Source organism: Coregonus clupeaformis, chromosome 2 (assembly GCF_020615455.1).
Source record: "Coregonus clupeaformis isolate EN_2021a chromosome 2, ASM2061545v1, whole genome shotgun sequence".
Taxonomy (NCBI): domain Eukaryota; kingdom Metazoa; phylum Chordata; class Actinopteri; order Salmoniformes; family Salmonidae; genus Coregonus; species Coregonus clupeaformis.
Genome location: NC_059193.1, coordinates 26,692,753 through 26,708,646, shown reverse-complemented (window position 1 = coordinate 26,708,646; position 15,894 = coordinate 26,692,753). Strand labels below are relative to the sequence as shown.

The window sequence follows — 15,894 nt, the reverse complement described above, 5'->3', positions numbered from 1 at the left end:
ACTTCCCTTCTCCTTGGATTCTGTGTTTTGTCGACAAAAGTTTTCCAGCAAGACGCAGTTTTTTTTTTTTTCACTTTGTAACAACGAAAATATTTGACTGCCAATTTCTGCGAAATAGCCATCATGTCTCCCCCATCAAGAAGGCTTCAAACGAAGCCTGTGATTACATGTCTCAAGACCTTTCTTATTTCTTACAGTCTCATATTTTGGGTAAGTGTTAGCTTGCTTGCATCAGTTATTTACAAGTCACGGTAACAATGGGCTAAGCAGCGATGCCAACATATCCAATTGGAATTTACAAACGAATAACGTAAAGCTGCGGCTGACACGTAAGGACTCGAGTTATTGAAAATAAAACAACACATTAAAAAACAATTTCCCAGTGATAGCTCGAAAACACTCAGTTGGAAAATAATCACTTAATTGTTGGATATAGTGAAGTCTTGCTGTCTGTGAAAGTTGTGCTTTTCTCCTACAGCGACTTTTGATTGCACAGCCACGTTACATGGTTTCCTTTTTGTTTTGAGCGTTGCAGCCCGCGAGTATAGGCAACATTTTGATCGTTAACGTTTCAAGGTTTGATTGCGGGGATCGTGGTGACATTCGTAGGCAAATTGGCGATGTTTGAAACGACTATTCGAAGTTAGGCCTGGTTGTTGACTGAGATACAACCTCCTCAGACAAACGGTATTCTTACTAAATAACTATTATGAGCTCAAAATATTTTTAACAGTACTTTTAGGTGAACATATTTGTATTTTTGCCAAATTATCGGCAAAGATCGTAAGCCAGTTTACTTTTTCACAGCTTTCTAGACAAATGTTGTGTAAATTACATTTGATCTGTCAATGGTGTTTCTTCAGTTTCTATTATTCTATCTACGCGATTAATCAAACGTGGCATTTATGGGTTCAAAGTTCACGACAACACATATCTCTGTCATGTATTGCTATATGGAGGGTGATTTGTATAATTCATGGTCCGACAGACTGATAACTGCAGTCCATGACTATATGACTCTGGTAGAAGGAAGGGCAATACATTATACAAAGGAAGATGCTGAGCTCACTGATGTGAGACCTTGGGCTATTATTGGTTGTGTGGGTGAGGGGGCGTTGTTAAGTTCCATGTTGACTTTGCCTTCCCATGTGAGGAAAATCTGTTGTAGGCAATTTATGCCAACCTCAAAACTTTTTCAGATGTGTACTGGCCCCTGACAACCGTCACACTGAGCTGAATAAAAGTATTAGTTGTTCAAGGTGTATAATTAGGAGGGCTGTTTTTGCGCTTTAAATCTTGAGTTTGTGTCAGAACTAGGCCAGACCTAGCGGCATTACCTGAGATTGGAGCTGACTGTCTGTACTTTCTCCCAGTTTACAGGGGTTATCCTTCTGGCTGTTGGAGTATGGGGGAAGGTAAGCCTGGAAGCTTATTTCCAGCTGGCCTCTGAGAAGAGCACAAATGCACCATATGTCCTCATCGGGACTGGCACCATCATCGTCATTTTTGGCCTGTTTGGTTGCTTCGCTACATGCCGCGGTAGCCCATGGATGCTAAAGCTGGTCAGTTACACTGTGAAGTGTTACATTTTGTATTTGCACATTCTCCTCAAATGTTTCTTGTCTTTTGTTGTATGTAAATTGATGAGTTGTTTCTCTCCTCTCAGTATGCCATGTTCTTGGTGCTGGTGTTCTTAGCTGAGTTTGTGGCCGGCATCTCTGGCTTCTTATTCAGACATGAGGTGAGATATTAGTTCAAAAGGAGTGTTCCCACATCCAACAATTTACCAGGTGCTGGGTACAAAAACGGTAATGTATAAGGAATGGAAATACATGTGCACTGAGGGATGCTCCCATTATAGTTTATTGCAACGACTGGAAGACCTTTTGGTCGAAACGTTGCAATGAACTATAGATGAGCATACACCAATGTGCAGGTACTTCTGAGGTGACTTACAATACACTTGACATTATTATAGGGTTCAGTTGGCCACAAATCAAACCCAATTCATGTTTGGTTTATTGCAGATAAAGGCTGTATTAGGTGATGCCTATAAAGACGCTGTGACGAACTACCATTTCCCTGACCCCAAAAGCTCTGCAGTTGACACCATCCAGATGACTGTAAGTGGTATTATGTTATTCAATTCGAAGCTTAACTGTGTTTGGTTCCTTTGCAAATAACACAAAACATGCTGTTTAGAGAAGTGGCTTTTAGCAACTACATTTGATCAGAGACCCTGCAGAAGTGTTGCTATAAACAACTTCTATAGTACAGATGGTCACGATTTATGGTCTGTTTTAAGAGTTGCATAGAGCTTGTTTATGATTGTATTAGGTTATGGTCCTCCTCCAACATTATTGAATAACTAATTGATGTACAAAAGAACCACCTTTTAACATGATCTGTTCCAGTATCCCTGCACATTGTAAATCTGGTAGGGGGGCTGGGATAAAAAATTAAATAAAAATATAGGCCAAAACACATCATGACGAGAGACACCACAACACTACATAAAGAGACACCTAAGACAACAACATAGCATGGCAGCAATACATGACAACACATCATGGTAGCAACACAAAATGGCAGCAGCACAACATGGTAGCAGCACAAAACATGGTACAACATTATTGGGCACAGACAACAGCACAAAGGGCAAGAAGGTAGAGACAACAATACATCACGCAAAGCAGCCACAACTGTCAGTAAGAGTGTCCATGATTGAGTCTTTGAATGAAGAGATGGAGATAAAACTGTCCATTTTGAGTGGTTTTTGTAGCTCGTTCCAGTCGTTAGCTGCAGCGAACTGAAAAGAGGAACGACCCAGGGATATGTATGCTTTGGGGACCTTTCACAGAATGTGACTGGCAGAACGGGTGTTGTATGTGGAGGATGACGGCTGCAGTAGGTATCTCAGATAGGGGGGAGTGAGGCCTAAGAGGGTTTTATAAATAAGCATAAACCAGTGGGTCTTGCGACGCGTATAGAGAGACGACCAGTTTACGGAGGAGTATAGAGTGCAGTGATGTGTCCTATAAGGAGCATTGGTGGCAAATTTGATGGCCGAATGGTAAAAAACATCTAGCCGCTCGAGAGCACCCTTACCTGCCGATCTATAAATTACGTCTCCGTAATCTACCGTGGGTAGGATGGTCATCAAATCAGGGTTAGTTTGGCAGCTGGGGTGAAAGAGGTGCGATTACGATAGAGGAAACCAAGTCTAGATTTAACCTTAGCCTGCAGCTTTGATATGTAATAATAATAATAAATAATAATATGCCATTTAGCAGACGCTTTTATCCAAAGCGACTTACAGTCATGCGTGCATACATTATTATTATTTTTTTGTGTATGGGTGGTCCCGGGGATCGAACCCACTACCTTGGCGTTACAAGCGCCGTGCTCTACCAGCTGAGCTACAGAGGACCACAAGAATATGTGCTGAGAGAAGGACAGTGTACCGTCTAGCCATACTCCCAAGTACTTGTATGAGGTGACTACCTCAAGCTCTAAACCCTCAGAGGTAGTAATCACACCGGTTGGGAGAGGGGCATTCTTCTTACCAAACCACATGACCTTTGTTTTGGAGGTGTTCAGAACAAGGTTAAGGGCAGAGAAAGCTTGTTGGATGCTAAGAAAGCTTTGTTGTAACACAAAATCCGGGGAGGGGCCAGCTGAGTATAAGACTGTATCATCTGCATATACATGGATGAGAGAGCTTCCTACTGCCTGAGCTATGTTGTTGATGTAAATTGAGAAGAGCGTGGGGCCTAGGATCGAGCCTTGGGGTACTCCCTTGGTGACAGGCAGTGGCTGAGATAGCAGATGTTCTGACTTTATACACTGCACTCTTTAAAAGAGGTAGTTAGCAAACCAGGCTAAAGACCCTTCAGACACCAGTACTCCTTAGCCGGCCCACAAGAATGGAATGATCTACTGTATCAAAAGCTTTGGCCAAGTCAATAAAAATAATAGCACAACATTGCTTAGAATCAAGGACAATGGTGACATCATTTAGGACCTTCAAGGTTGCAGTGACACATCCATAACCTGAGCGGAAACCAGATTGCATACCAGAGAGAATACTATAGACATCAAGAAAGCCAGTCAGTTGATTATTGACAAGTTTTTCCAACACTTTCGATAAACAGGGCAAAATAGAAATTGGCCTGTAACAGTTAGGATCAGCTTGATCTCCCCCTTTAAATAAAGGACGCACCGTGGCTGCCTTCCAAGCAATGGGAACCTCCCCAGAGAGGAGAGAGGTTAAAAAGGTCAGAGATAGGCTTGGCGATGATAGGGGAAGCAACCTTAAAGAAGAAAGGATCTAAACCATCTGACTCAGATGTTTTTTTGGGGTTAAGTTTATGGCGCTCCTTTAGCACCTTGGACTCAGTGACCGCCTGCAGGGAGAAACTTTGTAACGGGGAAAAAGAGGGAAGAGCATTGCGGCTAGTCGAATTAGAAGGGGTGGGGGATGAGGAAATGTGGGATGGGCAAGGAGGCATGGCTGAGTCAAATAGGAATCCTGACTTAATGAAGTGGTGATTAAAGAGCTCAGCCATGTGCTCCTTGTCAGTAACAACCACATCATCAACATTAAGGGACATGGGCAGCTGTGAGGAGGAGGGTTTATTCTCCAGGTCTTTAACCGTTTTCCAGAACTTCCAGAATGTTTTCCAGAGAGAGAACTGCTCCTTAAAGTAACTAACTTTGGCCTTCCGGATAGCCTGAGTGCACTTATTTCTAATTTGCCTGAACGAGAGCCAGTCAGCCTGAGTATGCGTGTGCCGAGCCTTTTGCCAAATTGAATTCTTGAGGTGAAGTAACTCTGCCAGATCACGGTCGAACCAGGGGCTGAACCTGTTTTTAAAATTCTATTTTTTTTTATGAGGGAGTGTTTGTTAACAATACCACTGAAAATCTCAAAAAAGAAGGTCCAAGCGTCTACGACAGAGGGGATCAAGTTGATTCTATACCAATTTACAGAGGCCAGGTCATAAAGGAAGGCTTGCTCATGAAAGTTTTTTTGCAAGCGTCTATGACAAATCAGGACTAGTCGTTTCACTGAGCAGCCATTACGAACATCAAGGAGAGTAGCCTTTTTTGGGTGTTTGGAGTCATACCTTGTGTGATTGGTAATAATCTGAGAAAGATTTAGGGAGTCCCATTGCTTTAGGACTTGGTCAGGTGGTTTAAGCATGTCCCAGTTTAGGTCACCTAGCAGGACAAATTCAGACTTAGTGTAAGGGGCCAGGAGAGAGCTTAGGGCATTTAGGGTACAGGTCTATGCTGATGGTGGACGATAACACCCAGCAACAGTCAACAAAGAGCTATTTGAAAGCTTAAAACCAGCAAATCAAATTGTTTGGGGACAGACTTGGTGGAGACAACCGAGCACTGAAGGTGTTCCTTGGTAAAGATTGCCACTCCACCACCTTTGGAAGATCTGTCTTGCCCGAAAAAGGTTATAACCTAAAAGGTTAACATCATTGTTCAAAACACTCTTTCTTACCCACGTCTCAGTAATGACCAACACATCTGGATTGGAGCTGTGAACCCACACTTTCAATTGATCCATTTGAGGTAATAAGCTTCTAGTGTTAACGTGCAGAAAACCCAGGCTTTTACGAGAGCAGAAATCAGTGAAGCAGATGTCAGAATTGGGGCTAGCAACAGTAGAAGGGCCAGGGTGTACATGCACATTTCCAGATATCATCAGCAGTAATACAGTCAGGGCACGGCAGAGGACAGGGAGAGCTCTGCAATGTTGATTTATGACATTTTAATGTGCACTAGATGGCAACAAGATCATATTGTACAGTAATTTCATCAGGTAACATGAATACAAAGCCGGTGAGAGGTGGTTAGAATTGGATTGGAGGCCAAGAGTCTGTGTAACCAATAGAGAGTCAGAGTCCCGAGTGTGGGAACAAACAGTCTGTCCCATGGTTGGGTAAACAAGCAAGTTCATAGTCAACAAAGCACACAGTACTCATGAGGCAAATAGCAAAAGCAAAAGAAAAAAATATAACGACTTGGTAAGCCATTGTAAGTTCAGAGTCACTCGCCCCAACAGTGAGTGTGTGCTGGAGGCGAGCGAAAGCTCGGCAGAGAGGGGAGTGTGGCGGGGGTACCTGTACCAGACAGGGGGAGACAGGCCGGCCAGGGCAGACTGTGAACAGATCGCCAGGTGGAATCCAAGCAGCAGGCAACGGGAGAAGGTGTCACAGCCACTTTTTTTTTTTTTCGGGCGGCAGATTCTTTGTAGAAAAACCCAGCTAGCTAGCTAGCTAGCTATCATAGCTAGCAAGTCTTTGTCCACTGTTTTTTTCTCCATGTGGAAGAGGTTGTTAGCTAGCTATATCTCTTTAGTTTCGCCGAATGGTCCTTTACGACGTCCAAACAAAGTTGTATTGTGGCTTTTGTATTTTGAAGATTGTGAGGAGAATATCTTCTGATGTGATCAAAGCAGCAGTATTGTTTCTTATCGAGGTAATTTACAATTGAAGTGTCCTGTCTGCATATCAGTTCAAAATAGCGATGTATTGTAATGACCTCTGCACAGATGGAGGGGGTTTCAAAGGCCTCTGCATTTGGGTGGGGGAGGCTGTGAAACTCTCCTGCCATTGTTGGGCTCAAGGGCTTTGACACCGCTCACTTCACACCTCAGTGCTAATTGATCTGATCTGTTCTGTCCTAGCAAGCTTGGTAGCCTTAACTTAGCATTCAGTCCTTTATAAAGTAAAATATATCATTGTAATTTATTTTTCTTCTTGGCTTTAAAGTAGCTTGTTATGTGATTTATTTAACAAACTATTTCAGTGTCTCTGTACGTCTCCCAAAAGGTTGTAAGTCTTTTGGGATTTAAGTAACGAACAGAGTCCCGGTCTGCATAGTCAGAGATTTATTCATTGGAAATTCTGCCATCACAATTTCAGAGTCCATCTTTTATACTCATACGTCATACAAAAAAATCCCTCCCCTCTGTAGGCGGGCTGTAGTTTTCCACTCTAAAACTGCTCTCCTGACCATCAGTTCACACACATATACTCACATGCATACATACACACACACTTTCTTATCATAGCCTACTCCCTGCATTCCTCAGTTATTGCCGTTCTCACAATATTCTGCACCATACTCATTAAAAAGCCTATCAGTTGCCTGTAGGCAGTTCTCCTTGTCCTTTGTTGTCTGGCCTAACTCTTACTCACATTGCTAAATAGTGGCTCAATGCCATAGCCTTTACTGGTCCTACACTCACACATTTCTAACACATTATACACAGTTTCAAGGCGTAATAATTAGTCATTAATAATTAATCTATCATAGCTTCAGACTAAACATTACTCACTCAGTTCCAGGTTGGATGGTGTTTTAAGGTTTATTGTGCTTCTTTTGCTGGTTGTTGGTTTGCCAGAGCATATTGCTGTATAGACCTTGGAAATAATAATATTTGGTAGTAGGAATCCTTCCAGGTAATTTTGTCCAAAATCAGGTTGTAGTTTGGAGTTTTGATTTGGAGTGAAGGTTATGTTGTGGAGGGTAGTATATAGCTACTGACCCTGGAACTGAGCCTGTATATAGCTACTGACCATGTAAATACAGTTGAAGTCAGAAGTTTACATACACTTAGGTTGGAGTCATTAAAACTCGTTTTTCAACCACTCCACAAATTTCTTGTTAACAAACTATAGTTTCAGTGCCTCTTTGCTTGACATCATGGGAAAATCAAAAGAAATCAGCCAAGACCTCAGAAAGAAAATGGTAGACCTCCACAAGTCTGGTTCATCCTTGGGAGCAATTTCCAAACGCCTCAAGGTACCACGTTTATCTGTACAAATAATAGAACGCAAGTATTAACACCATGGGACCACGCAGCCGTCATACCGCTCAGGAAGGAGACGCGTTCTGTCTCCTAGAGATGAACGTACTTTGGTGCGAAAAGTGTAAATCAATCCCAGAACAACAGCAAATAACCTTGTGAAGATGCTGGAGGAAACGGGTACAAAAGTATCTATCTCCACAGTAAAACGAGTCCTATATCGACATAACCTAAAAGGCCGCTCAGCAAGGAAGAAGCCACTGCTCCAAAACCGCCATAAAAAAGCCAGACTACGGTTTGCAACTGCACATTGGGACAAAGATTGTACTTTTTGGAGAAATGTCCTCTGGTCTGATGAAACAAATAAAGAACTGTTTGGCCATAATGACCGTTGTTATGTTTGGAGGAAAAAGGGGGATGCTTGCAAGCCGAAGAACACCATCCCAACCGTGAAGCACGGGGGTGGCAGCATCGTGCTTTGCTGCAGGAGGGACTGGTGCACTTCACAAAATAGATGGCATCATGAGGAAGGAAAATTATGTGGATATGTTGAAGCAACATCTCAAGACATCAGTCAGGAAGTTAAAGCTTGGTCGCAAATGGGTCTTCCAAATGGACAATGACCCCAAGCATACTTCCAAAGTTGTGGCAAAATGCCTTAAGGACAATAAAGTCAAGGTATTGGAGTGGCCATCACAAAGCCCTGACCTCAATCCTATAGAAAATGTGTGGGCAGAACTGAAAAAGCATGTGCGAGCAAGGAGGCCTACAAATCTGACTCAGTTACACCAGCGCTGTCAGGAGGAATGGGCCAAAATTCACCCAACGTATTGTGGGAAGCTTGTGGAAGGCTACCTGAAACAACATTTGACACAAGTAAAATAATTTAAAGGCAATGCTACCAAATACTAATTCAGTGTATGTAAACTTCTGACCCACTGGGAATGTGATGAAAGAAATAAAAGCAGAAATAAATCATTCTCTCTACTATTATTCTGACATTTCACATTCTTAAAATAAAGTGATGATCCTAACTGACCTAAAATGGAATTTGTACTAGGATTAAATGTCAGAAATTGTGAAAAACTGAGTTGAAATGGATTTGGCTAAGATATGTAAACTTCAGACTTCAACTGTAGCTACTGACCCTGAATATAGCTACTGACCCTGGAACTGAGTCTGTATAAAGCTACTAACCCTGGAGCTGACCCTGTATATAGCTTACTTACTTTCTCGTGTTCTTCTACTTTACTTTTTTATTTGAAAAAATATATAGTACTACTGATATTGATTACTGCATTGTTGGGAAAGAGCAAGCAAGAAAGTAATTTCATTGTACTTGTGCATGTGACATTGAAACTTGATTTGCCTACATGGCTAAGTCAACCATAGAATTAGGAATTAGAAGTCAACATTGTTATTTCCTCTTGATAATGAGTTAATGTGTGTTTTGTGCAGTTGCACTGCTGTGGAATGGAAAGTTACAAGGACTGGAACACGACACAGTACTTCAAAGACAATGGTATCCCTGCCAGCTGTTGCAAAGAGAATGATGTCTGCCCTGATGAGAAACTCAAGGACCTTGACAAGGCTCGCGACATAGTGTATGACACGGTAAGAGCACTGCCACATCATTATCAATCATATCACACAGAATTATGTCAGAGCTGTGTGTCTCTGGGTAGGTAAGTTCAGACCCTGCTTTGATTCATAGTTAGATGAATTGTTTGCAAGTCAGTATGCGTAATGAACAGTTATAACCTCTGTAATACGTTTATTTTTCTTCTGCTTAACATGTTTTAGGGCTGCTTCTCACTGGTGACCGATTTGATGGAGTCTAACCTGGGAATCATTGCAGGGATATCTTTTGGAATTGCATTCTTCCAGGTACATCCATTGAAGAGCCTTGATTTGACATTGGCCTGTAGGCATAATAATCTCTAGGGAAAAAATATACAATGTTATTACCATTAAAATGGATCTTGAAATGTTGTGAGATCAAGAAAATGCTAGATTTCACTTTTTTATACATGATGTGAATACATGTCAATTTTGTCTTCACATCCTAATTGAAACTGTTTAACTTTCTGCCTAGCTCATTGGGGTATTCTTGTCCTGCTGCTTGTCTCGATACATCACCAACAACCAGTACGAGATGGTCTAGCAGTGTCCTTCCTCAGGTAGTACCCGACATGGACTAGTACTGTGGGATCCCATGACTCATATTGCTGTTACATAGAAAGTAATGTCTTTAGAGTGCCCAAAATGTTAGTTATTGTCATACAGTACATGATACCCCTGTACTTGGTTTGGTCACTTAAGTTGCTGTGTTCCAGCTTCTTGATTCTCCCTCTACTGACAAGCATTTTCATGAAAGGAAATGCCCACCTCGGCACATCAGATATGGTATTCATTACCTAGGAAGGTGAACATGTAAATTCAAAACATGTTGAAATGTAGTACAGTGTATCAATATTATGCTCAACAGTTGAGTAAGACCAGTGGCTGAAATCCCCAACCTGATGTAACATTGATTATTGATGCACCAATAAAACTCATGGGAATGTTAGACTACAACGCATCTAACATGTCATTGGTCTTTTTTCTTCTTTGTAGGTCACTGACGGGAAGCTCATGACGCAAACTGACTCAAAGGGAACGCCCATAGTTTTAATCCTTCGTATATGCATAATGGTTCTGTCATTTCAGAATACACTCTCGCTGACACTCACTTTTCAATGGCAACCAGTCTGAAGGGAAAATGTTGTTGGACACCATAAGGGATCTATTTCTACCATTCTCCATCATCAATTTGATTAAGCTTTGTCTTGCTAAGACTAGTGGAATACAGTTTGTGCTTAAATGTTCATTTGGGATTCACAGACTTTATAAATGTAATATTTATCTTTTCATTCATGTCCGTTTGATGTTATTATACATGACATATGTATTTGGTGTGCTAAGCCAAAATATTCCTGTTTATGTTATCCTTGTCCATATTCATCATTCTCCATCATAAATGCTGCCCTCATTCTAGTTACATGGCATCTTGTGGTTAAAGTTATCTTACTGTAGCCTATTTTATTTCCATGATTGGCATTACAATATTAGAAGCTGGTAACTGATTAGTCCATCTGTAACACCACAGTAACTTGCACTGTAAAACCTCCAGCAATCCATCCATCTTTAGTCATTTAGCAGACGCTCTTATCCAGAGCGACTTACAGGAGCAATTAGGGTTAAGTGCCTTGCTCAAGGGCACATCGACAGATTTTTCACCTAGTCGGCTCGGGGATTAGAACCAGCGACCTTTCGGTTACTGGCACAACGCTCTTAACCACTAAGCTACCTTCCGCCCCTCTTTTGTGGAGACTGGGAGAAAAGTATTGGAAGTAGTCCTTGTGAAGTAGCATTTGAGGGTAGAGGGATGGATTGAATGCTGTGGACACTTAGTTAATAGAGAAGAGAAATTATACACCCCCATGATTCTCGTGGGAACGTAAAGGCGTTTTATAAGCCTTTCATGTGATTTACTGTAACTTTTGTGTGCAAGTGTTGTGTTCACGTTTTTTTTTTCAGATTAAAATAATTGTCAGTGTTAATGGTTGTTGATTTGTTGAAACTGCATGTAAAATACTTGAAAAAAATAAAGGTACCTAAACTCATCTTTATAGCAACTGGGTCGCATTGGAATTATACTGTTTTACAGGCCTACCTTGTTGTTTTTTTAAGGAAAAAGCGTTAACTGAATATACCCGGGGTGTATTCACTAGGAACCATACGGGTAGGGGCCTACCTGACCTTGTGAAATAGAAAGTCGTTTGCATTGCAAAATGTTTTCTGTTGTGACATTTTTGCTACATTGCACTAATTAATACACCCCTGTCCGCTGTGAACGCGCAGCTGCAATCTAATCTATTTGCCACGAGGGGCGAGATTCTCACCCAGAATTCACACCACAGAAAACGTAAAAAAATCTTCCTTCTGTCTTTGGCATGCGTGATGTGAAATGGGATCCAGTGACTATCCAATATGGACACAGTTACTGCATGAGCTGTGTTACATACTGCTGGAATGGAGAGGATCAAAACGGTATCTACAGCTGCCCTCAGTGTAGAAATACATTCACCCCAGGCCTGTGCTGATGAAAGATGTTATGATGGTGGGGGCTATTGAGAAACTAATGACCAGTCTCCCAAGTTTCTTCTCAAGTCGACTGTCACGAGGAGTGGGATTTCTGCGTTGGTAAAAACCAAAAAGTTGTATAGTCCTGCCTACCTTGTGTTGCCTCGTTTCGTGAAACTCATCTCAAGCACCACCATCAAGTTCCCATCCTTGATGAAGCATAGGTCTACCCTTGTCGACACCGGTCAAATTAAGAATAAAATCTGCCCTCATTACAATAAAGTACTTCAAATGTACTGTCAATGGGATCACTGCATCTGTTTTGTGAACCATGGGATCAACACCACGGACATACGGTTGGTTTAGCAGCAGCAGAGGGCTGAGCAACAGGTAACGATAGAACCAATTTGAGAAATGCTGAATCTTTAAATCATGACTTCCCTGTTATCTTGTTTTAAATGTTCCATTTTCTTCCAGTTTATTTTGTATTCAATGCCTTTTTGGGGGGTGAATATATGGCTACCGTAAAATGTGGTATGCTGACTTAGTGTTTGTCATGCAGAAAATGTTGAGGGAGATACAGAATACATGCCAATAGAGGGCACAGGAGAGAATGAAGTAAAATAACTGAGACCTGCCTTGGAGTGTCTCAAGGTGAGTATTCTGACCTGGGCCTGTATTCACAATTGTGTCTCAGAGTTGGAGTACTGCTCTAGGATCAGGTTCCCCCTGTTCACATAATCTTAGTCATTATGATCTTTAAGGGAAACCTGATCCTTATTTAGCACTCATTCTCTGAGACGCTTTGTGAATATGGGCCCTGCAGGAAACAGAATTTCAGAGCTCTGCAAGGCCCTTCTCTAGTCAGTCACTGAGAAGGTCGACGTTGGGTTTCCAGTCTAAATCAGTAAAAGCTTTGAGAACTGAAACCCTCTAACTCGATCTGTCTCGCCTACAATACAGTGCATATGTGGCAGCGAAGGATAGTGAGAAGATATTCACTGAGATGATCAGCTTTATAGAGAAAAGGTTAGCCAATGTGAAGAGAAACATCAGAGTGCAGGAGAAGGCTGAGTTGGGGATGGCTGAGGGATTCCTTGTGCAAATGGAGAAGGAGATATCTGAGCTGAGGAGAAATAATGCTGAGCTATCTTTTAGTGTGTTCTTATAAAACAGTCTATGGAACTGTGCTCCACTGCTCTCTCAAAAATCTTTGTTTTGTTTTGTAAACGTCACTCTTTTGTCCATCTTCAGTCTCCTTCATCCCTCTGTAGATTTCTTATATCTTTGTGCCTCTTCAGGATCTCAAGAGCTACCCATAAACATCCCAGTCAATCCACACATCTCCCTTGACAATGTGAAAAAATCTCTCTCAGAACTTGGGAATCGTCTCAAAGTCATCACTAATTGAGGAATTGGATAAGATGGCTAAAGATGGTAAATGTTTTTTCCGCCCCATTTCTTGAACCATCTTGCATCAATATTGTACTTTGGTATACAACTAGACTAAATCTGATTGATGCTTTTTAGTTTTTGTAACCCCTGGTCCTCTGTAACTCAGTTGGTAGAGCGTGGTGCTTGCAACGCCAGGATAGTAGGTTCGATTTCTAGGAACCCCCATACTTAAAATGGATGCATGCATGACTAAGTCGCTTGCTCAATAGCATATAAAACAGATCTTTGTTATGAGGTGTGCAGTTATAGTTGACTCTCCTTCTCCACGGTGACTAAGATTTTTTGGCACACACACCCAGTCTCCCTCAGATTAACTTTGTGCAATATTACACACCGATGAACTAACACACCTATAGGCACCAAGCTCTCCTTTAGTGACAGGTACACACATTGGCTAAACCAGCCAAGTCACCTGTGATATAAGTCAGTATTCCACGTCCATCCATGTCTGAGGACGTCAGGAGATGACGTGGAAACTGGTGACTAGGGACAACAGTGAGTGCTGTTACCTTCAAGTAGGTTTTGGTTTTGTGAGGGCGGGGATGGTGGATGGTGTGAGCATCTTCCCCTGATTCCAAAGGTTGCAAGTTCAAATCCAGTGATACCTTTATTTTTATTTTGGGGTTTTAAGCCTATCCCAAACCTTCACCCTTACCTTAAACTTAAACTTAACCTTAAACACTTCTAAATTTGACGTTAGGAACAACTTGGCCTTGCACGACTCCAACACCATCATTAAGTTTGCCGACAACACAACAGTGGTAGGCCTGATCACCGACAACGATGAGACGGCCTATAGGGAGGAGGTCAGAGATAACAACCTCTCCCTCAACGTGATCAAGACAAAGGAGATGATTGTGGACTACAGGAAAACAAGAGGACCGAGCACGCCCCCATTGTCATCGACAGGGCTGTAGTGGAGCAGGTTGAGAGCTTCAAGTTCCTTTGTGTTTTATTGGAATGCCAAGACGTTATCTTTCTCCCCGAACAGATTTCATCCAGCTGACACTGGATGCCGACACAGCAAATAGGCATCTCATTCTGTCTGGGGACAAGAAGGAAGTGTCATTCAGCTCATATGGTTCACCAAAGCCTTCCAGAGAGCTTTTCATCTCCTAAATCTCTGTGCAGAGAGGGTGTCCAAGGATGTTGTTACTGGGAGGCTAACTGGGAAGGCAGACATGGTTCTGTGGCTGTGTCGTACAAAGGCATTAATAGGGAGCATTGCTTGACTTCTGAAGCAATGCTCAGTCTTGGAGTTTGGAATACTTCAGGTCCAGCTACGAGTACTACAATGCAAATAGTCCGGGTAGCCATTTGATTAGCTGTTCAGGAATCTTATGGCTTGGGGGTAAAAGCCGTTAAGAAGCCTTTTGGACCTAGACTTGGCGCTCCGGTATTGCTTGCCATACGGTAGCAGAGAGAACAGTCTATGACTAGGGTGGCTGGAGACTTTGACCATTTTTAGGGCCTTCCTCTGACACCGCCTGGTAAAGTGGTCCTGATGGCAGGAAGCTTGGCCCCGGTGATGTCCTGGGCTGTGCGCACTACCCTCTGTAGTGCCTTGCGGTCGGAGGCCGAGCAGTTGCCATACCAGGCAGTGATGCAACCAGTCCAGGAAGCTCTCGATGGTGAAGCTGTAGAACTTTTTGAGGATCTGAGGACCCATGCCAAATCTTTTCAGTCTCCTGAGGGGGAATAGACTTTGTCGTGCCCTCTTCACGACTGCCTTAGTGTGTTTGGACCATGATAGTTTGTTGGTGATGTGGACACAAAGGAACTTGAAGCTCTCAACCTGCTCCACTACAGCCCCGTCGATGACAATGGGGGCGTGCTCGGTCCTCTTGTTTTCCTGTAGTCCACAATCATCTCCTTTGTCTTGATCACGTTGAGGGAGAGGTTGTTATCTCTGACCTCCTCCCTATAGGCCGTCTCATCGTTGTCGGTGATCAGGCCTACCACTGTTGTGTTGTCGGCAAACTTAATGATGGTGTTGGAGTCGTGCCTGGCCATGCAGTCATGGGTGAACAGGGAGTACAGGAGGGGACTGAGCATGCACCCCTGAGGGGCCCCCGTGTTGAAGATCAGCGTAGCAGATGTGTTGTTACCTACCCATACCACCTGGGGGCGGCCTGTCAGGAAGTCCAGGGTCTAATTGCAGAGGGAGGTGTTTATTCCTTGGGTCCTTAGCTTAGTGATGTGCTTTGAGGGCACTATGGTGTTGAACGCTGAGCTGTAGTCAATGAATAGCATTCTCACGTAGTGTTCCTCTTGTCCAGGTGGGAAAGGGCAGTGTGGAGTGCAATAGAGATTGCATCATCTGTGGATCTGTTGGGGCGGTATGCAAATTGGGGTGGGTCTAGGGTTTCTGGGATAATGGTGTTGATGTGAGCCATGACCAGCCTTTCAAAGCACTTCATGGCTACAGACGTCAGTGCTACAGGTCGGTGGTCATTTAGGCAGGTTATCTTAGTGTCCTTGGA

General features: G+C 42.7%; 1 protein-coding gene across 1 annotated transcript; it reads left to right on the top strand.

Moving 5' to 3' along the window:
* Positions 1-11,091, top strand: LOC121532344 (tetraspanin-7-like). Its single transcript, XM_041838270.2, has 8 exons — positions 1-210; positions 1,374-1,562; positions 1,667-1,741; positions 2,028-2,123; positions 9,290-9,445; positions 9,635-9,718; positions 9,927-10,011; positions 10,448-11,091. The coding sequence occupies exons 1-7, from the start codon at positions 124-126 to the stop codon at positions 9,993-9,995; spliced, it is 756 nt and encodes a 251-aa protein (XP_041694204.2). The 5' UTR covers positions 1-123; the 3' UTR covers positions 9,996-10,011; positions 10,448-11,091.
* The last annotated feature ends 4,803 nt before the right edge of the window (positions 11,092-15,894 follow it).

Coding starts and splice junctions, on each gene's coding strand:
- LOC121532344 (XM_041838270.2), top strand. CDS start 124: ATGTCTCCCCCATCAAGAAGGCTTCAAACGAAGCCTGTGATTACATGT. Junction 1,742..2,027: donor GCTTCTTATTCAGACATGAG/GTGAGATATTAG, acceptor GGTTTATTGCAG/ATAAAGGCTGTATTAGGTGA. Junction 9,446..9,634: donor GCGACATAGTGTATGACACG/GTAAGAGCACTG, acceptor AACATGTTTTAG/GGCTGCTTCTCACTGGTGAC.